This window comes from Gouania willdenowi, chromosome 20 (genome assembly GCF_900634775.1).
Source record: "Gouania willdenowi chromosome 20, fGouWil2.1, whole genome shotgun sequence".
NCBI lineage: Eukaryota > Metazoa > Chordata > Actinopteri > Blenniiformes > Gobiesocidae > Gouania > Gouania willdenowi.
Genome location: NC_041063.1, coordinates 6,392,542 through 6,415,593, shown reverse-complemented (window position 1 = coordinate 6,415,593; position 23,052 = coordinate 6,392,542). Strand labels below are relative to the sequence as shown.

General features: G+C 41.9%; 2 protein-coding genes across 3 annotated transcripts in view; both read left to right on the top strand.

The window, feature by feature from the left end:
- The window catches only part of LOC114454341 (transcription factor 7-like), a 4,348-nt gene extending 3,407 nt beyond the window's left edge, over positions 1 to 941 (top strand). The window contains exons 4-5 of the mRNA XM_028434733.1: positions 689 to 796; positions 893 to 941. Coding sequence (XP_028290534.1) covers positions 689 to 796; positions 893 to 928 — 144 coding nt within the window. The 3' untranslated portion in view covers positions 929 to 941. The remainder of the gene's footprint in view (positions 1 to 688; positions 797 to 892) is intronic.
- A 2,403-nt stretch (positions 942 to 3,344) lies between these two features.
- Positions 3,345 to 22,249, top strand: LOC114454340 (transcription factor 7-like 1-A). Of its 2 annotated transcripts, none has more exons than XM_028434732.1 (6): positions 3,345 to 3,450; positions 17,867 to 18,012; positions 18,314 to 18,382; positions 18,487 to 18,885; positions 21,982 to 22,089; positions 22,186 to 22,249. In XM_028434732.1, exons 2-6 carry the CDS (start codon positions 17,872 to 17,874, stop codon positions 22,219 to 22,221), a joined length of 753 nt encoding a protein of 250 aa, XP_028290533.1. In that variant the 5' UTR covers positions 3,345 to 3,450; positions 17,867 to 17,871; the 3' UTR covers positions 22,222 to 22,249. The 2 variants fall into 2 exon arrangements, with proteins under 2 accessions (XP_028290533.1, XP_028290532.1); XM_028434731.1 differs by lacking the exon at positions 3,345 to 3,450 and adding an exon at positions 17,467 to 17,577.
- The last annotated feature ends 803 nt before the right edge of the window (positions 22,250 to 23,052 follow it).

Sequence of the window (23,052 nt, the reverse complement as noted above, 5' to 3'; positions counted from 1 at the left end):
ATGCTCTCCAGCATTTGTTTACCCTGTGCTTATAGTAACAGTGTTTTCTTCATCGAATTGGGTTGTTAGCTGGTCCAACCCCAACCAAGAGATAGCAAGGCAAGGCAAATGTATTTGTATAGCGCATTTCATACACAAGGCAACTCAATGTGCTTTACATGATCAAAAAGCGCAACAGAAAACATTCAACAGCTTAAAATCTATAAGAACATAATTTAAAATTATCAGTAAAATCAATTGAATTCATCAACACACATTACATCAACAACAACATGGGCAAAAATCTCCCTCTCAATCATACGCAGATTAATACTAAAACTTTATCCCGTGTAGCTAGTGACTAGAGCTCCTGGTGGCCCCTCATATGGTCCATAAAGGCTACTTGGTGCCCTTGGTGAACTGTGCCCTAACCCCTAACCCCACCTAATCCCACTAGATTCCTCCACTTAACCCAGAGAATGCCAACATCTTCAAAGGTGCTATGTCATAATTTAGCAAAACAACACTTAATGACAGCCTTCATGACACCTTATTCATGCTAATGACTAATAATGACAGCGTAATGTCAGCCTTATGTATAAAACTTTAAGTAAAGTGTTAACGTTTGTTCCTCCAGGAACGATTTATGATATTTAAACTTTTGTCTTTGGTGTGTGCGACTGACACTTTTCTTGTTGTCCATCTACAGTGGAGAGCATTGTCACCAGAGTTAAAAGGTTTATATAATGCTGAGGCCACACTGCATGCTTTCATCCATTTGTTGAAGAACCCTGGCTGGACTAACAAAATCAACTATGTAAGTCTACTCTGCTGACATGTTGACACAGCAACTTAAAGGTGACGGTGAAAGTGTTTTTTCAGCTGACTGAAAGGTTCATGTGGTTTATTTTAGAGAAACAAGAGGAAACGAAGAGATGAAGCCAACTAACTCAGTATCAAACAACAACCAACGCCGCTACACACACATCAGCAGCACCAAGAGCAAGAACAAGCTGGACTTCCTCTGGAATCTGTTCCTTCCTCTTCTCTTTTCTATTAAATTAATAAACATGTGGAACAGTTTTTATGTGAGATAATAGAAAACTGAACATATGGAATAGTCACACTGTTATAACAGTCTACAGGAAACATTTTTCAAACCAAATTACAAATAAATGAAATATGCAATTTAAAGAGTAAAAGATAAACGTAGTATGTAAAAATCCATTCCAATTTATTATTAGTTTTTAAAATTAAATTTCTGCAGTGAGATATGGAAAGAGAGAAGTTACAATAATACCAAAAGGTTTTTAGTTTTTTTCTTGTCTACATCCCACTGAAAATGGGACTGTGACCAAATTTTTGGGTCCTGGGGCCTCATTTAAAAAAGTGTGCCTAGGTACGCCTGTTTCCATTTATAAATCACAATCAACTCGAAGGTTGGCGCACGTGAAGAAACACCTTGCACCGCCTATTTGGTGCCCATAAAAGGTCAGGTGAATTCCCTGAATGAATATTGATTAATACAAATTTCATGGCGGACCGAGGGGGAAAACGAGCAAATAAAACAAATTTCACTCAATGTGAGGTGGAGGTATTAATTGTTGAGGTGGACACACGCAGGAAAGTGTAATTTGGTGACACAGTGAACAATACAAATGAAAAAAAAGAAAGGCAGATCATATTGCCTCATCAGACTGTGACAAGTGAAAAATAAACGATTGTCATAAAAGCGGAGGAGAAAATGTGGATCATGTGGGAAGATGTGGGATTAAACTCTGCAGCAACTCGATCATCTTCCTCCCTCTGCAGCCTTGTCGTCCCTCCCGCAGCACCTTGTCCTCACGGGGGGTCCTGCCTACAGTGCTCGCCGGTCTCTGTGCCAGATAAACCACTGTGCATCTTTACGCATTAGAGTGTGTTCCTTTTTATAACAGCTACAGGTGTTGCAGCCAATTGATCGGTAGTTTTGCGCAATGATCATGTGATTATTATTATTATGAACACTGATTCAGGAAGAGTTTCTGTTCTCATTTCATTGGATCTTAGTGCTGCATTTGACACTGTGAACCGCATTTTTATTTAGCACAGATTCCAAGCGTGGGTTGGACTAAATGGAAAAGTACCGCAATGGTTTAAGTCCTATTCTGAGGAGAGAAGTTATTTTGTAAGCATTGGAAACTATGTGAAGTGGAGGTCTAAAGGTGGAGTGGTGGCCTAATGCTATTGGTTAAGGACGCTGGGCTTGTAATAGGAGGGTCGACAATTCAAATCTCACCCGAATAACTGATGTGTATTAAAGTTTAACATTTCAATATTAAAGGTTTATACTGTTTTGAACTAAGGTTCACTGTTTCAAATATACGTATGTCTTCATCGTAAATAACTTGTGTAAAGTGTACTATGAGATTTCATGGAATGAAACCCAGTGTGTTATATCAATAATGGTTGAAGAATATCTTACGTTTTAGACCAAATGTTCCAAGCAAAGAGGGACCCTCATTTAGAATGATTGATAGGTTATTTTTCTCAAACCTATTGCACAGACCGCATGACCTTTTTTGCCAGTGTATGAGCTAATGTTAGAATGAATACCACACGTTGGATGAAATATCCTTGAAGTATATAGGCACTTGCTTGATCAAAAGGGCTTCAGAGCTGCAAGAATTTGGCAGCAGACTCTCAGCAGGTGTCTCTTTTGATATCCTGTTTTAGGACTTTGATTGTACAATAAATGACAATTCAGTTGTCCTGAAGATTTCTTCTACGCCACCTTTTTTTGTCATCACCCACTGCCTTCTGAAAACCTCATAACCCACAGTGCTAAAGAGGTAAACTGGCAGTCTACAGTGTATTTTTGATTTTGAATCTCATAATATATATGGACTGTTAATATATATGTGTCTTAGATATGTGTCATTATTTATTAATCACTGACAATTCAATTTGTCTTTGTATTTCTAAAGACATAACATTGTTCACCAGAATTGCATGGGTTGGTTTTTTATTTTAATTTTAATGTATATATTAAGGAAGGATTAAGGCAGACCAAGAGAAAAAATAGAGTTAAAGAGGTAGGTCACTGCAATTGCTTCGTTTTAAAACATTACTGTTGAGTAAAGTTTGTCAGCCGTTGGGGGCCCCCTGAGGGCGGGGCCCCAGGAAGCTGCCTAGTTTGCCTGTTGGCAAAGTCCACTCTGCAAATAATACAGGGGTTTTAATAAAAAAGAAGTTAAGGCACTTGCGGTTTTTGTTGCCATAGAAACCAAGTGTTCCAAATTTCAGTGTTCCATATCAACCTTTGATGTGCAGCTGACTTTGATCTCCAGCATAGAACAACTTCTATCTTCAGTTTTTGAGCTTTAATCAACAAGGAAGTCTCCTCAGAAGTCTCCATCGCTCTTTAAAATACATTGGGATTTTTTCAAGTATCATCAGCAAAAGTTCAAACACTTTTTAAATCAACTCAAAGTAAGTGCTTTTAAAGTGATCATGTTTCCAAACTTAATGTGACAGTGACCTGGGTGTTATGGTTTCGAGATAAACATCTTAGAAATTATCAATACAGAGAAATGCAATGTAACAGTGACATAAATAAGACGTCTTTCATATCTGCAGTTATTAGCATGTAGTGTGGTAAACTGTTAGCAGCTGTTTTACAGTGAGCCATGTTATTATTGAGCTTTGGATAGTCTGTGAATTATTACACTGCAATAGATCACAGTTCGTGTGCATTAATGTTTCTATTTGTCAATGTTAGACATTATGAAGAAAATAATCTCTTGAAGTGGAAAGGAAAGCATTTTAAGCGTCTCCATCATCAGGGTTCAGAGGAGGGGCTCCAGGATGTCACAAACCCCCCATTTCCATCTCATCCTGCTGTTCAACAGCCAACTTCAACTGAAGTGAGTCATAGCAAATGATTCTCTATATTCATATAATAATTGTATCAGTGAATTTCAACTGGTTGAAGTATTATTGCAGTTATTCATAGAAACATTATCCTTAAAGACAAAGCTTTGGTTCAGTTGTTCTTTCTCTAACTTTGCATGATTGATGCCATCCTTGATGAGATCGTTATGTATATTATTATTGTGGTTCTCTGCATGACTCATTTAAAGTGCTTGTAAATATCACTGATCGAAATGCTTACATTATTTTACCCTGTTACTAATACATGATGTCATCTGCTTTCCTCCCTCAGAGTCTGGAGGATGTTGTGTTTGTTGATGAGCAGATGTGTGCCTGGAAAAAGCCGGAGTATGTTCAGCCGGTAAGAACCTGGACACGCCCCTTCCCGTTTTTTTTGTAAAATTATCTACTTAATGTTGATGTGTTATTGATTCTTCTTAAAATATGGATGTTCTGCTTTTCAGGAACAGGTTCCTTATGATGAGCACAGGTACAGAGCCCAACAGCATGGGGGCCAGTACGGGGGCCACTGTAAAAGTGGCCCTACAGTATTTAATGATGTCAGGCATGGGGCCCCAAATTGAGGACCATAAAGTCAACACCGTCTTGCAGAAAGCGGATTATTACCCCAACAAAATCCTGGCCCCTCAACCATCCCTTCCATTCCAGCTGTGGTACACCATGTTGAGCTCCCAACCTTTACCCCCCCACCCAGTAATGAGGTGATCGTGACAAAGGAGCCATACATTAAAAAGCCCCCCAACGCCTTCATGCTCTTCCTGAAACAGAACAGGGCAGCTGCGGAGGCAGAGCTGGGCGTGAGGACGAGCGCTGTGGTGAACAAACACCTCGGTGAACGGGTAAATTAGTTTGTTCAGTAACACTTGAAGTTTTATACATAAAAGCTGACATTATTATGACATGACACCTGTCATTAGCATGGATACGGTCTCATTAAGGCTGTCATTAAGTGTTGTTTGTTACCCTAACCCCTAACCCAGGGGTCACCAACCTTTCTAAAACTGAGCTACTTCATAGGTATGCGTAGTCCAAAGGGCTACCAGTTCGAAAAGAGCTTCTTAAATATTACATTTTCGCAGTTTCACTTTAATTACAGGGTAAGATAATAGCAGGCACTTTAAAAGGTCAGAAATGTTTAAGTTTCAACATGCAACACTTTATTTCTCCTAATTTATTCAATCGTTTAATTTTCCATGTTTCCTAGAAAATCCCCATGTTGCTATTTTACGACAAACAACTTTTAGCTCATCATAAAACATGACAAATTTGTAAAAATCCACTTTGCGTTTAAACAATATATATTTGATTCATATCATATTATATAACATACCCAGTGTTGTGCAAGTTACTTTTAAATAGTAATTAGGGTGCTTTCACACATATAGTCCGGTGGACTCTGTGCGATTCAGGAGGTGAATCTGCAACATTTTTTGCATTTTAATTTGCTCCGGCTTTCACACATTCTATTTGCCAAGCGCACCAAACTTTCTGAACTACGTCACGCAGGCGAAACGGTTGGTGTCCGATTGGACAGAATACTTCAGACTCCAATGCTGTGACAATGTGGCGCTGCCCTTTTACTACAGTCACACCGTCACGTCCTATATTTGGTTTCTCTTCCTATGTTTTCCAAAGGAAATCCTAAAACATTCCCAGCAGAAAAGTCATTAATGATCATTCAAAATAACCCATAATCACACGATGCCACAACCTGCGCTAATGCTCGACATAAACACAGAGGTGACTCCGCTCCGTCTCATCCGTCAGTCAGAGCCGTTTAGAGAAACAGATAAGTAAAATAAATTAATGATAAATTAATGATGTGGGAGAAATACAGAAGGGAGTGAGGAAATGTGACGTGTTTTTTTTTTTTGTGTGCTGACTAATGCGACTCTGAAAATAGACATTATGCTCCAGCATTTTGTTTACCCTGTGCTTATAGTAACAGTGTTTTCTTCATCGAATTGGGTTGTTAGCTGTGTCCAACCCCAACCAAGAGATAGCAAGGCAAGGCAAATGTATTTGTATAGCGCATTTCATACACAAGGCAACTCAATGTGCTTTACATGATCAAAAAGTGCAACAGAAAACATTCAACAGCTTAAAATCTATAAGAACATAATTTAAAATTATCAGTAAAATCAATTCAATTCATCAACAAACACATTACATCAACAACAACATGGCCAAAAATCTCCCTCTCAATCATACGCAGATTAATACTAAAACTTTATCCCGTGTAGCTAGTGACTAGAGCTCCTGGTGGCCCCTCATATGGTCCATAAAGGCTACTTGGTGCCCTTGGTGAACTGTGCCCTAACCCCTAACCCCACCTAATCCCACTAGATTCCTCCACTTAACCCAGAGAATGCCAACATATCTTCAAAGGTGCTATGTCATAATTTAGCAAAACAACACTTAATGACAGCCTTCATGACACCTTATTCATGCTAATGACTAATAATGACAGCGTAATGTCAGCCTTATGTATAAAACTTTAAGTAAAGTGTTAACGTTTGTTCCTCCAGGAACGATCTGTGATATTTAAACTTTTGTCTTTAGTGTGTGCGACTGACACTTTTCTTGTTGTCCATCTACAGTGGAGAGCATTGTCACCAGAGTTAAAAGGTTTATATAATGCTGAGGCCACACTGCATGCTTTCATCCATTTGTCGGGAACCCTGGCTGGACTAACAAAATCAACTATGTAAGTCTACTCTGCTGACATGTTGACACAGCAACTTAAAGGTGACGGTGAAAGTGTTTTTTCAGCTGACTGAAAGGTTCATGTGGTTTATTTTAGAGAAACAAGAGGAAACGAAGAGATGAAGCCAACTAACTCAGTATCAAACCAACGAACCAACGCCGCTACACACACACATCAGCAGCACCAAGAGCAAGAACAAGCTGGACTTCCTCTGGAATCTGTTCCTTCCTCTTCTCTTTTCTATTAAATTAATAAACATGTGGAACAGTTTTTATGTGAGATAATAGAAAACTGAACATAAGGAATAGTCACACTGTTATAACAGTCTACAGGAAACATTTTTCAAACCAAATTACAAATAAATGAAAATATGCAATTTAAAGAGTAAAAGATAAACGTAGTATGTAAAAATCCATTCCAATTTATTATAGTTTTTAAAATTAAATTTCTGCAGTGAGATATGGAAAGAGAGAAGTTACAATAATACCAAAAGGTTTTTAGTTTTTTTCTTGTCTACATCCCACTGAAAATGGGACTGTGACCAAATTTTTGGGTCCTGGGGCCTCATTTAAAAAAGTGTGCCTAGGTACGCCTGTTTCCATTTCTAAATCACAATCAACTCGAAGGTTGGCGCACGTGAAGAAACACCTTGCACCGCCTATTTGGTGCCCATAAAAGGTCAGGTGAATTCCCTGAATGAATATTCATTAATACAAATTTCATGGCGGACCGAGGAGGAAAACGAGCAAATAAAACAAATTTCACTCAATGTGAGGTGGAGGTATTAATTGTTGAGGTGGACACACGCAGGAGAGTGTAATTTGGTGACACAGTGAACAATACGAATGAAAAAAAAGAAAGGCAGATCATATTGCCTCATCAGACTGTGACAGGTGAAAAATAAACGATTGTCATAAAAGCGGAGGAGAAAATGGATCATGTGGGAAAATGTGGGATTAAACTCTGCAGCAACTCGATCGTCTTCCTCCCTCTGCAGCCTTGTCGTCCCTCCCGCAGCACCTTGTCCTCACGGTGGGGTCCTGCCTACAGTGCTCGCCAGTCTCTGCGCCAGATAAGCCACTGTGCATCTTTACGCATTAGAGTGTGTTCTGTTAGGTCCCTGTGTTTTGCCTGCTCTGCCTCCCCCTCCCTTTCTGTTTGTTTCCAGGGCTGTGTGTGTCAGGGGGCGTGGCTGGCTCCTCTGCTGCTCCTGGAGTCTCACACCTGGGTGTGATTAGCCAATCAGTGGGCTTTAAAGCACTTGGGCTGACTCTGCTTCAGTGCCAGATTATTCCATGTCTCAAATCCCGTCTACAAGCCTGCCAGCCAGCTCCCTGCTACCACAGCCATCTACCCTTTTTGGAAATAAAGCTTTTTTTGTGCAAATCCTCCACTTCTCAGTCTCTGCTTTGGGGGTCCAACTACCTAACCTTAACAGAATAATCTGGCCAAATATGGACCCCGCAGAGGCTGAACGCTTCAAAAAGGCCCTCAGTTCACAGGGTCTGAGAGTTGGACAGCATGAGACGGCTCTTAAAGAAATCATGGACGCCATTTCCAGACTTTCTACAAACGTCTCAGAACTCAACAATCAGGTTGGACAAATGGCTACTCACCTGACCTCAATCACCGCACCTGCTCCAATTCCTGCCCAGGCTTCTGCTCCGCCACCTGCTTCAGATCCTGCCTTGATTCCGGCTCCACCACACAACCCACCTGCCCAGCCCCGTGAACCATTCATCCCCACTCCGTCTAGGTATTCAGGTGAGCCAGGGACATGTAGTCAATGTCTTCATCATCATGATTGTTTTGATCAAACACCATAACGTATTCTACGGACCAAGCTAGAGTGCTTTTATAATGAGTCTGCTAGCTGGGAGGCCTCTGCTTGGGCAAGTGGCTGTAGCTAACAGTGGCTCAGTAGTTTGTCATGTCTCTTCATTCATTTACCGCTGAGATGCGTAAGGTGTTTGAACACCCATTACTGAGTAAAGGGGCTAGTAGCCGTCTCCTTTCTCTACGCCAGGGTTCAGGTTCCGTTTCTAGCTACTCTATTGATTTCCGCATCTTAGCTGCAGAGTGTGGTTGGGATCAGAGGGCCCTTCAGGGGGTATTTCTTAGGGGCTTAAGTGAAGAGGTCAAGGACGAACTGGCAGCGCGTGATGAGACTGACACTTTAGATGAGCTTATATCTTTAGCCATAAGATTAGATGACCGACTGCGAGAGAGACGTAGGGAAAGGTCAGGCAGACGTAGTTTTTTCCCCAACTCAAGACCTCTTCAAGCTGCCCCAGTCTCTCCCCGTTCTGCAGAGCTATTCCCTGCAGGTCCTGCTCAGAGTTCTACTCCCGTCTTCCCTGGGGAGCCCATGCAGCTGGGTAGGATTATCAGTCCAGAGGAGCGTCAACGTCGGTTGGATCAACGCCTCTGCATGTACTGTGGTCAGGCAGGACACATTCGGGCAAACTGTCCAACTCGGCCAAAAGAGGTTGCTCATCAGCCACAGGGGGGGTCCTGGTGAGCCACACACCCACTGATCCCTCCACCCGACGTATTCAGCTTCCAGGTACTGTCACCATTAACAAGGACTCTTTTCCTCTCCTCGCCTTAGTCGATTCAGGGGCTGATGACAATTTCATTGACTGTTCGTTTGTTTCCCAGTGCAACATTCCCGTGGAGCCCCTCCCTAGTCCTAAGTCTGTTTTTGCCTTAGATGGCCGGTCGCTTGCCACTGTGACTCACCGTACTGTTCCGGTGTCCCTCCTCTTGTCTGGTAACCATCATGAGACTGTCTCCCTTTATGTTCTTGACTCTCCTTCAACCCCATTAGTTCTAGGTCTCCCGTGGTTAAAGATGCATAATCCGCACATAGACTGGTCCAAGTTATCTATTATCAATTGGAGTCTGTTCTGCCATATACACTGTCTCCATTCTGCCATTCCCTCTACTAAAACACACTATGAAAGCCCTAAGCCTGTTGATCTTTCATCTGTTCCTAGTGAATACCACGACCTCCAGGAGGTGTTTTCCAAGGACAAAGCCGTATCATTGCCTCCTCATCGACCCTATGACTGCAGCATAGAACTGGTTTCAGGTGCACCTTTACCCACTAGTAAACTCTATAATCTTTCAAAACCAGAAAGGGAGTCAATGGAGACATATATCACTGAATCGTTAGCTGCAGGACTGATTCGGCCCTCTTCCTCTCCTGTGGGTGCTGGGTTTTTTTTGTGGACAAGAAGGACAAGTCACTCCGCCCCTGTATTGACTTCAGGGGTCTAAATGACATTACTGTGAAGAACAAGTATCCTCTCCCTCTCTTAGACTCTGCCTTTTGTTCCTTGCAGGAGGCTTCTATTTTTACTAAGTTGGACCTTCGCAACGCTTATCATTTAGTTAGGATTAAAGAGGGAGATGAGTGGAAGACTGCCTTTAATACTCCCTTGGGACATTTTGAGTATTTAGTAATGGCCCTTCGGATTGACTAACGCTCCAGCAGTTTTCCAAGCTTTGATTAACGATGTTTTAAGAGACATGTTAAACAGATTTATTTTTGTTTATTTGGAAGATATTTTGATCTTTTCTCGCACACCTGAAGAACATATCCAGCATGTAGGCTAGTCCTTCAGCGCCTCTTGAGAACAGACTCTACGTTAAAGCGGAGAAGAATTGATTTTCATGCCGTTTCTGTTCAGTTTCTTGGTTTTGTTATTGAGAAAGGACAGATTAGGTCCGATCCTGCCAAGGTCGAGGCAGTAAATGACTGGCCCACTCCTACAAGTCGCAAGCTTCTACAAAGATTTTTAGGGTTTGCTAATTTTTATAGGAGATTTATTCGCGACTACAGTAGAGTCGCTGCACCTTTAACTCGACTGACATCTGTTAAAGTCCCCTTTGTTTGGTCAGCTGAAGCAGAGGCTTCTTTTGTTCGTTTAAAGAACCTTTTCTGTTCTGCACCTGTCCTCTCCCATCCTGATCCCACAGCTCAGTTCATCGTTGAGGTTGATGCATCCGATTCTGGCGTCGGTGCTGTCCTCTCCCAGCGTTCCACTTCAGACCACAAGCTCCATCCCTGTGCCTTCTTTTCCCGTCAGCTCAATCCTGCTGAGAGAAACTATGATGTGGGCAATCGTGAACTACTGGCCGTGGTTCTGGCGCTGAAGGAGTGGAGACACTGGCTGGAGCTCTCGGCCCAGCCTTTTGTGGTATGGACTGACCATAAGAATTTGTCTTACCTTCGTTCTGCCCGCAGATTGAACGCCCGCCAGGCACGGTGGGCACTCTTTTTGGGTCGATTTAACTTCACCCTTACCTACCGCCCAGGATCAAGTAATGTCAAACCGGACATTCTCTCTCGAAGGTTTTCTGCACCGGTGGAAGATAAGTGTGGGGAAATTATCTCACCCGCCTGTATTGTTGGGGCAGCCAGTTGGGATGTGGAGAGGGACGTTCAGGAGGCTCAGGTTGGTCACCCCACACCCGAGGCTTGTCCACCAGGTCTCCTGTTTGTACCCCCTTCTGCTCGGTCTAAGGTGCTTCAATGGGGACATGACTCGAAGTTGGCATGCCATCCAGGATTTCATCGCACCTTGACCCTTGTCCAGCAACGCTTCTGGTGGCCCTCGATTTCCTCAGATACTAAGGACTACGTCGCTGCTGTTCTGTCTGTGCACGCAGCAAAGCCTCTCACCGTGCTCCAGCTGGGCTGCTCCGGCCACTCCCCATTCCTCGTCGCCCGTGGTCTCATATAGCAGTGGACTTCGTTACCGGCCTGCCGCCGTCGGGAGGGTAACACTGTCATCTGCACTATTGTGGACCGTTTCTCTAATGTGCACATTTCATTCCATTGCCTAAATTGCCGTCTGCCCTCGAGACGGCCAATCTGCTTGTTCTGCATGTTGTCAGACTGCACGGAATACCCCAGGACATTGTTTCTGATCGAGGTCCCCAGTTCGCCTCCCGGGTGTGGAAGGTCTTTTGCCCATGCCTTGGGAGCTTCTGCAAGTTTGTCGGTCAGGATTTCACCCACAGACCAATGGCCAGACGGAGCGGGCCAACCAGGACCTTGAGTCGGCCATGCGATGTGTCACAGCGCGTTACCCAGCCTCCTGGTCTACACATCTTCCGTGGATTGGAAATACTCCCATAATTCTCTGGGTTTCATCTGTAGGGTATGTCTCCGTTCATGGCTTGCTATAATGGTTTTCAACCCCCAGTTTTTCCCGTCCCAGGAGTCAGTGGTTTCTGTTCCATCCATTCAACACCATCTTCGTCGGGCAGGCGGGTCTGGCAAGAGGTCCGGGCCGCCCTCTTCTCGGGACTGCCGCTCGGACCAGAGGATTGCCGACCGCCGTCGGTTCTGAGGCCCGGACTACAAGCCTGGTGACAGAGTTTGGCTCTCCACCAGGGACCTCCCCCTCCAGGTGGATTCTCGTAAGCTGGCCCCCAGATATATAGGGCCTTACGAGATTGATCGGGTGATCAATCCTGCTGCGGTGAGACTCATGTTGCCCCAGTCTTTGAAGGTTCACCCGGTGTTTCATGTGTCGCTGCTTAAACCGGTGACTCTGAGTCCTTTCAGCCCTCCAGCCGAGCCCCCTCCTCCCCCCCGGATCATTGACGGTGGTCCTGCCTTTGATGTGAGCAGGATTTTGGATGTACGGCGTCGTGGGCGTGGTTTCCAGTATCTGGTGGATTGGGAGGGCTACGGGCCAGAGGACCGTTCTTGGGTGTCCCGGTCCTTGATCCTGGACCCGGATCTGCTCCGGGATTTCTACGCCCTGCATCCTGACCGGCCTGGGAGGACGCCGGGTGGCGTCCATTGAGGGGGGGGGTACTGTTAGGTCCCTGTGTTTTGCCTGCTCTGCCTCCCCCTCCCTTTCTGTTTGTTTCCAGGGCTGTGTGTGTCAGGGGGCGTGGCTGGCTCCTCTGCTGCTCCTGGAGTCTCACACCTGGGTGTGATTAGCCAATCAGTGGGCTTTAAAGCACTTGGGCTGACTCTGCTTCAGTGCCAGATTATTCCATGTCTCAAATCCCGTCTACAAGCCTGCCAGCCAGCTCCCTGCTACCACAGCCATCTACCCTTTTTGGAAATAAAGCTTTTTTTGTGCAAATCCTCCACTTCTCAGTCTCTGCTTTGGGGGTCCAACTACCTAACCTTAACAGTGTTCCTTTTTATAGCCAATTGATCGGTAGTTTTGCGCAATGATCATGTGATTTTGATTATTATTATTATTATTATTATTATTATTATTATTATTATTAATGATATAAAACTGTATTTGTAGGCGCGCGCACGTCACTCACTCCCTGGGGTGTCAGTATAATTTTTTCCTCCTCCGTCTTTGCAAATGCATTCTTCAAATAATGTGTTGTGAAATGTTCAATGCGTTTGATTATTTCACACAAATTCTATGAATTTCACAGAGCTGTCTTTAATTTCATTCTTCTCCTGTTGGCGTCTGAGTTTCCCGTTTCTCATGATTTTGTGCGTACGGCAAGGTCAGAGCAGCCGTGGAGGTGCGCACATTATCTCATCAGGTTTTTTTTATAAATCCCAAACTTTGTTTAAATGTGGCGTATGCTTTCTTTGTACGTACGCAGCGTTTATAAATGAGGCCCCTGATCACAAGTCTAGAACTTCTGTTGTAATAGAAACATACAATATAGAAGAAACTGTTTAAACCTGTTTTAAAGTCAATTGTGACTGATTTGTGTCAGATAATTAACTGCTATTTCTATACTGGAAAAGACTAATCACCAACCTTCCTTTCATGGCCAAGATCATTGAGAAGCTGGTCTTCAACCAACTAAGTTATTAACTTTCAACAGAGTCTTTGATACATTTCTGTCAGGCTTTGGTTCTGTCACAGCACAGAAACAGCTCTGATTAAAGTGATCAATCACATAAAGTTGAACACTGATTCAGGAAGAGTTTCTGTTCTCATTTTATTGGATCTTAGTGCTGCATTTGACACTGTGAACCGCATTTTTATTTAGCACAGATTCCAAGCGTGGGTTGGACTAAATGGAAAAGTACCGCAATGGTTTAAGTCCTATTCTGAGGAGAGAAGTTATTTTGTAAGCATTGGAAACTATGTGAAGTGGAGGTCTAAAGGTGGAGTGGTGGCCTAATGCTATTGGTTAACACTAGAAGTCCCACAGAGGTGTCAAATGAACTTTTTACCTATAAAACCCAGAGAGGTGTCATTTGACCCAAAGAGAACACAAAAATTATTTATTTTTAATGACAGTGTGGTGTGAGAAATGTGCAAAAGAACAACTGTGATTTGTTTTCAATGGTTTTTATTTGTGTAAAAAAAAAAAAAAAACAAAATAAATAAAAATAATGATAATAACAAAGCAACTGTGCACATATTTAGAAGAATCTCCTTCATCCTCTTATTGAGACTCGTGACATACTTGGCACTGCCACGGTATCTCTCTCCTACATTTGCCACATGTGTATTTGTGGCAATGAACACATCGCACAGTTGCGCGATTGCTCTTGCAGCAATGGTTGATCTGACACTTAGCCCTTTTCCCAGGGCCAGGTGTAGGCGGTTGTTGTTGGCGCAGTTGCTCTTTGAGTGCCTTATTTTCACTCACATGAGAGTTAGCCAACTCTCTTGCTAGCTGAACCAGGAAGTCCACCCGTCTCTCCTGCACCCCGGTGCATGCTTGATAAAGCAGATGTGCATTGAGTGCCGCCATGTCGATGATGTTGTAGAACACGGCGACTGGCCATCGCCGTGTTCCTGTGCGCACACTGTACTCCCGCACCATCTGGTCCATCACATCCACTCCGCACTTTGTGGTGTTGTATTGGGTGATGGTGTTTGGCTTCCTTTTGATGGTTTCCTCAGTCTCAACCACGCTGTGCATGCTGCTGAGAATGTAGACGGTCTTTTTTCGTTTGGGCGCATACACCGTCAGCGTGGCACCAGTGGTGGAAAACACCTAAAAAAAGAAGAAATTGTTGTTATTATAGCGGTTTTAAACACAATGACACACTCAGAGGTGTTGATGGAATAAAAAGACCAACAACATACCTGAGTGGTGAATTCCTTGCGGTCCATCTTTCTAGTTGACTGAGGAATTTCCCGGCGAATCTTGTTGACTGTCCCGAGGATGGTGGTTTTCCGGCTGAGCAGTCGTCGTGCAAGTGTCAGTGATGTAAAGAAATTGTCCGTGGTGACCGTCCTGCCTTTGTCCATAAATGGTTCCATCAGCTTCATCACCACACTCTCAGAAAGTCTCTCCTCACTGGGACGACTGGGGTCCTTTCCAAGATATGGGAGGACATTGCAGATGTACTTTGTTTTCCAATCACAAGTCACCCAAAACTTTATGCCAAATTTGTCGGGTTTTGTTGCAATGTACTGCAGGAAACAGCAGCGAGTCTTCGATGGGAAAAGCTGTTCATCAATTGTGATGTGTCGACCAGGGTTGTAGCATGTGATGCAGTTGGTAACAAACGATCCCCACACATCCGAAATTGCAGCAAACTTATCTGTCTGCACTCGCTCACTGCGCGTAAACATGTCATCAAATCGTAGGTGACGCATGATGTCTTGGAAACGGTTTCGTGACATAATTCCAGTGATAAGTGGGTTTCCCAGGCATGCTGACCAGCTGTCACGCAGAGATGGAACCTTGGTCACCCCCCTCAAAATAATAACAGAAATAAATGCCATTAGTTCATGGAGGATCATGAACCAGTCCGTCTGCTCCGTTTGCCGTGCATGCTGAATAGTCCATTCTTGAATGGGACGGAGCATGCCAACAGTAATGAAACAGAGGAAGCTCTGAAGGCGACTCCTGATTCTTCTTCTGGCCTTTGCTGTTGGCTCTCCATCTGCAGCCTACGGTTCCATTGGAGTGAAACGGAGAATTGTACCCACATGTTCTTCATGCCACACTGTGCCCTCTTTCGCCGTCTCTGTGGGCTCACTATCCAACCGAGCTCTCTTTTCCAGATGAGGAGCAGTCTCGTCATCTGCAATGTGAACAAATTCAAATTATTCTTTTCTTCGGTTTTAAATAAAAATAAAGTCAGGAAATGAAAATAGGATGTTGGGAAATCTAACCTGAAGACAGCTCAGAGTCCGAATCCGAATTTGGCTGAAGGTTTATGTCCTCCCCATCTGAGTCACAAGGGTTTGCCTTGTTCAGGATCAATTCCAACGCTTCTTGAGTGGTAAATCTTCTCTGCATTTTGAGTAGAATAAGTGTGGAGTGTCAGCAGGTGGAAGCAGCCAGCTATTTATTCCCCACAGCACAAAAGGTTGCATGACAACAGGGTATTCCAGTGGTGTCCAATTCCGGTCCTCGAGGGCCACTAATCAGCACACCTTATTCAAATGATCATCCAGCTCTGCAGAAGCCTGATAATCATTTGAATCAGGTGTGTTGGAAGAGGTGACTCTGTTTCTTTCAATGTTTGTAGTCTGTGTTTGTTCTCCCCCAGCATCAAGCAGAACGAGTTAATAAACGGGGCATTGTGACTTTAGCTTCCAGGGCACTTCCCCCTAACATTCCAGACTTCCATTGTTAGAGTCAGGCTCTCCCCCCTGCTGATTTCTCAGGTGATTCATTTACAAATGAATAGATGCAAATTGTAGCCATCAGAGTCGTCAGTTTGGTCCTAGAGTTCATTTGACCCTGCTCTGGGACTTCTGGGGGGATATAGAAATCCCTGGGACTTCTAGTGTTAAGGACGCTGGGCTTGTAATAGGAGGGTCGACAATTCAAATCTCACCCGAATAACTGATGTGTATTAAAGTTTAACATTTCAATATTAAAGGTTTATACTGTTTTGAACTAAGGTTCACTGTTTCAAATATACGTATGTCTTCATAGTAAATAAATTGTGTAAAGTGTACTATGAGATTTCATGGAATGAAACCCAGTGTGTTATATCAATAATGGTTGAAGAACATCTTACGTTTTAGACCAAATGTTCCAAGCAAAGAGGGACCCTCATTTAGAATGATTGATAGGTTATTTTTCTCAAACCTATTGCACAGACCGCATGACCTTTTTTGCCAGTGTATGAGCTAATGTTAGAATGAATACCACACGTTGGATGACATATCCTTGAAGTATATAGGCACTTGCTTGATCAAAAGGGCTTCAGAGCTGCAAGATTTTGGCAGCAGACTCTCAGCAGGTGTCTCTTTTGATATCCTGTTTTAGGACTTTGATTGTACAATAAATGACAATTCAGTTGTCCTGAAGATTTCTTCTACGCCACCTTTTTTTGTCATCACCCACTGCCATCTGAAAACCTCATAACCCACAGTGCTAAAGAGGTAAACTGGCAGTCTACAGTGTATTTTTAATTTTGAATCTCATAATATATATGGACTGTTAATATATATGTGTCTTAGATATGTGTCATTATTTATTAATCACTGACAATTCAATTTGTCTTTGTATTTCTAAAGACATAACATTGTTCACCAGAATTGCATGGGTTGGTTTTTTATTTTAATTTTAATGTATATATTAAGGAAGGATTAAGGCAGACCAAGAGAAAAAAAATAGAGTTAAAAAGGTAGGTCACTGCAATTGCTTCGTTTTAAAACATTACTGTTGATTAAAGTTTGTCAGCCGTTGGGGGCCCCCCTGAGGGCGGGGCACCAGGCAGCTGCCTAGTTTGCCTGTTGGCAAAGTCCACCTCTGCAAATAATACAGGGGTTTTAATGAAGAAAGAAGTTAAGGCACTTGTGGTTTTTGTTGCCATAGAAACCAAGTGTTCCAAATTTTGGTGTTCCATATCAACCTTTGATGTGCAGCTGACTTTGATCTCCAGCATAGAACAACTTCTATCTTCAGTTTTTGAGCTTTAATCAACAAGGGAGTCTCCTCAGAAGTCTCCATCGCTCTTTAAAATACGTTGGGGTTTTCTCAAGTATCATCAGCAAAAGTTCAAACACTTTTTAAATCAACTCAAAGTAAGTGTTTTTAAAGTGATCATGTTTCCAAACTTAATGTGACAGTGACCTGGGTGTTTTGGTTTCGAGATAAACATCTTAGAAATTATCAATACAGAGAAATGCAATGTAACAGTGACATAAATAAGACGTCTTTCATATCTGCAGTTATTAGCATGTAGTGTGGTAAACTGTTAGCAGCTGTTTTACAGTGAGCCATGTTATTATTGAGCTTTGGATAGTCTGTGAATTATTACACTGCAATAGATCACAGTTCGTGTGCATTAATGTTTCTATTTGTCAATGTTAGACATTATGAAGAAAATAATCTTCTTGAAGTGGAAAGGAAAGCATTTTAAGCGTCTCCATCATCAGGGTTCAGAGGAGGGGCTCCAGGATGTCACAAACCCCCCATTTCCATCTCATCCTGCTGTTCAACAGCCAACTTCAACTGAAGTGAGTCATAGCAAATGATTCTCTATATTCATATATAATAATTGTATCAGTGAATTTCAACTGGTTGAAGTATTATTGCAGTTATTCATAGAAACATTATCCTTAAAGACAAAGCTTTGGTTCAGTTGTTCTTTCTCTAACTTTGCATGATTGATGCCATCCTTGATGAGATCGTTATGTATATTATTATTGTGGTTCTCTGCATGACTCATTTAAAGTGCTTGTAAATATCACTGATCGAAATGCTTACATTATTTTACCCTGTTACTAATACATGATGTCATCTGCTTTCTTCCCTCAGAGTCTGGAGGATGTTGTGTTTGTTGATGAGCAGATGTGTGCCTGGAAAAAGCCGGAGTATGTTCAGCCGGTAAGAACCTGGACACGACCCCTTCCCGTTTTTTTTGTAAAATTATCTACTTAATGTTGATGTGTTATTGATACTTCTTAAAATATGGATGTTCTGCTTTTCAGGAACAGGTTCCTTATGATGAGCACAGGTACAGAGCCCAACAGCATGGGGGCCAGTACGGGGGCCACTGTAAAAGTGGCCCTACGGTATTTAATGATGTCAGGCATGGGGCACCAAACATTGAGGACCATACAGTCAACACCGTCTTGCAGAAAGCGGATTATTACCCCCAACAAAATCCTGGCCCCTCAACCATCCCTTCCATTCCAGCTGTGGTACACCATGTTGAGCTCCCAACCTTTACCCCCCCACCCAGAAATGAGGTGATCGTGACAAAGGAGCCATACATTAAAAAGCCCCCCAACGCCTTCATGCTCTTCCTGAAACAGAACAGGGCAGCTGCGGAGGCAGAGCTGGGCGTGAGGACGAGCGCTGTGGTGAACAAACACCTCGGTGAACGGGTAAATTAGTTTGTTCAGTAACACTTGAAGTTTTATACATAAAAGCTGACATTATTATGACATGACACCTGTCATTAGCATGGATACGGTCTCATTAAGGCTGTCATTAAGTGTTGTTTGTTACCCTAACCCCTAACCCAGGGGTCACCAACCTTTCTAAAACTGAGCTACTTCATAGGTATGCGTAGTCCAAAGGGCTACCAGTTCGAAAAGAGCTTCTTAAATCTTACATTTTCGCAGTTTCACTTTAATTACAGGGTAAGATAATAGCAGGCACTTTAAAAGGTCAGAAATGTTTAAGTTTCAACATGCAACACTTTATTTCTCCTAATTTATTCAATCGTTTAATTTTCCACGTTTCCTAGAAAATCCCCATGTTACTATTTTACGACAAACAACTTTTAGCTCATTATAAAACATTACAAATTTTTAAAAATCCACTTTGCGTTTTAACAATATATATATTTTATTCATATCATATTATATATAACATACCCAGTGTTGTGCAAGTTACTTTTAAATAGTAATTAGGGTGCTTTCACACATATAGTCCGGTGGACTCTGTGTGATTCAGGAGGTGAATCTGCAACATTTTTTGCATTTTAATTTGCTCCGGCTTTCACACATTCTATTTGCCAAGTGCACCAAACTTTCTGAACTACGTCACGCAGGCGAAACGGTTGGTGTCCGATTGGACAGAATACTTCAGCCCCCAATGCTGTGACAATGTGGCGCTGCCCTTTTACTACAGTCACACCGTCACGTCCTATATTTGGTTTCTCTTCCTATGTTTTCCAAAGGAAATCCTAAAACATTCCCAGCAGAAAAGTCATTAATGATCATTCAAAATAACCCATAATCACACGATGCCACAACCTGCGCTAATGCTCTACATAAACACAGAGGTGACTCCGCTCCGTCTCATTCGTCAGTGCTCAGAGCCGTTTAGAGAAACAGATTTAAGTAAAATAAATTAATGATAAATTAATGATGTGGGAGAAATACAGAAGGGAGTGAGGAAATGTGACGTGTTTTTTTTTTTTGTGTGCTGACTAATGCGACTCTGAAAATAGACATATAGATAGATGGATGGATGGATGGATGGATGGATATGTGCTGCTGGAGCGCTGGGTTGTGAATGCGTGCTCGTGTCAGTTAATGTGACGGGAGGCACGCAGCAGCACAGTGGCTGCTGTTGTCACTGATGGAGTTGCTCCGTTACAATTGCGCTTCAATGTAAAGTCCTATGTTTGGCCCTGGTTGTTTTCTCACATGGTTAAACATCGCATCATGCTTTGCTTGAGCCGAACCGAGACCTACATTTTTCAGAGGACCAGAGTTCCTTGTTTGCTGAGATTTCACATATCGCAAAAAGACAGGAGTATCCAAGGAAGCGAAGCATGATGCAGAGCAAAGAGGCGTGTGAAAGCACCCTTAGTAAACAGTTACTAGTTACTCAGTTACACAATATAAAAGTAACTAGCTACTTCAGAAAGTTACTATTGCATTGATTTGAAGTAAAATTTTAATGCTCAAATGTGACCCCACCTCCATCCCTCTTTAAAGGAAATCCAAATACATGTGCAAGTTCAATTATTTATGATAAATCTGAATATTATGATGAAATGGACACTCAATACAAAACATTACTAACAGAAACAATGTACACAAATCTAAAGTATTTTAATGTTGCTGTAAGACAAAGTGAAACTAGCATCCAATCAAATGCATTTATGTAGAAATTATGTTTATATAGTGGATTGATACAAATAACACAATAGATCTTTTGGAACTTTGATATTTATTGTCCCTCAACAGGCCACAACTGGGCAAAAATTAATTATACTTGTTGAGCACTAAAATCTATAACACATATATACATTATTTGTAGTGCAAATAAAACAACAAAAAAAGTTCAGACAATTGTTAGATATCCTGAACTTAATTTTTCTTACTTCCTCAAAGTAGAACTGTGTAACAATATGAGGTACTTTCAATCTAACTGAAAAGTACAATATAGAGTATAACTAAAGAATCAAAACATAAACAGGTAAAAAAAATAAATAAATAAATCTCCATAAAAATGAATCAATTTCTCTGCAAAATGCATACACTCTTTTTAGTGCAAATGTAATAAGATGCAACATAACTCCAGACATAATGTATCCAACTTTAGCTCCTGAACATTCATTAATCGATTTATCCAGGCATTCATTCTTCTATCCATTCATCTGTCAATCCATTCAAGTCATCCAACCATCTATCCATCATTCTATTCTCCCCATTCATCAAAGCTACCCTATCTACCTGTCCATCTACCCATTCTTGTCATCAGGGTCAGTTGTAGGCAGGCATATATGAGGGGGCAGTCAGAAATGTTAAGGGGGCATCATATGTACACATTATGCTCCAGCATTTTGTTTACCCTGTGCTTATAGTAACAGTGTTTTCTTCATCGAATTGGGTTGTTAGCTGTGTCCAACCCCAACCAAGAGATAGCAAGGCAAGGCAAATGTATTTGTATAGCGCATTTCATACACAAGGCAACTCAATGTGCTTTACATGATCAAAAAGCGCAACAGAAAACATTCAACAGCTTAAAATCTATAAGAACATAATTTAAAATTATCAGTAAAATCAATTCAATTCATCAACAAACACATTACATCAACAACAACATGGCCAAAAATCTCCCTCTCAATCATACGCAGATTAATACTAAAACTTTATCACGTGTAGCTAGTGACTAGAGCTCCTGGTGGCCCCTCATATGGTCCATAAAGGCTACTTGGTGCCCTTGGTGAACTGTGCCCTAACCCCTAACCCCACCTAATCCCACTAGATTCCTCCACTTAACCCAGAGAATGCCAACATATCTTCAAAGGTGCTATGTCATAATTTAGCAAAACAACACTTAATGACAGCCTTCATGACACCTTATTCATGCTAATGACTAATAATGACAGCGTAATGTCAGCCTTATGTATAAAACTTTAAGTAAAGTGTTAACGTTTGTTCCTCCAGGAACGATTTGTGATATTTAAACTTTTGTCTTTGGTGTGTGCGACTGACACTTTTCTTGTTGTCCATCTACAGTGGAGAGCATTGTCACCAGAGTTAAAAGGTTTATATAATGCTGAGGCCACACTGCATGCTTTCATCCATTTGTCGAAGAACCCTGGCTGGACTAACAAAATCAACTATGTAAGTCTACTCTGCTGACATGTTGACACAGCAACTTAAAGGTGACGGTGAAAGTGTTTTTTCAGCTGACTGAAAGGTTCATGTGGTTTATTTTAGAGAAACAAGAGGAAACGAAGAGATGAAGCCAACTAACTCAGTATCAAACCAACGAACCAACGCCGCTACACACACACATCAGCAGCACCAAGAGCAAGAACAAGCTGGACTTCCTCTGGAATCTGTTCCTTCCTCTTCTCTTTTCTATTAAATTAATAAACATGTGGAACAGTTTTTATGTGAGATAATAGAAAACTGAACATAAGGAATAGTCACACTGTTATAACAGTCTACAGGAAACATTTTTCAAACCAAATTACAAATAAATGAAAATATGCAATTTAAAGAGTAAAAGATAAACGTAGTATGTAAAAATCCATTCCAATTTATTATTAGTTTTTAAAATTAAATTTCTGCAGTGAGATATGGAAAGAGAGAAGTTACAATAATACCAAAAGGTTTTTAGTTTTTTTCTTGTCTACATCCCACTGAAAATGGGACTGTGACCAAATTTTTGGGTCCTGGGGCCTCATTTAAAAAAGTGTGCCTAGGTACGCCTGTTTCCATTTATAAATCACAATCAACTCGAAGGTTGGCGCACGTGAAGAAACACCTTGCACCGCCTATTTGGTGCCCATAAAAGGTCAGGTGAATTCCCTGAATGAATATTCATTAATACAAATTTCATGGCGGACCGAGGGGGAAAACGAGCAAATAAAACAAATTTCACTCAATGTGAGGTGGAGGTATTAATTGTTGAGGTGGACACACGCAGGAGAGTGTAATTTGGTGACACAGTGAACAATACGAATGAAAAAAAAGAAAGCCAGATCATATTGCCTCATCAGACTGTGACAGGTGAAAAATAAACGATTGTCATAAAAGCGGAGGAGAAAATGTGGATCATGTGGGAAAATGTGGGATTAA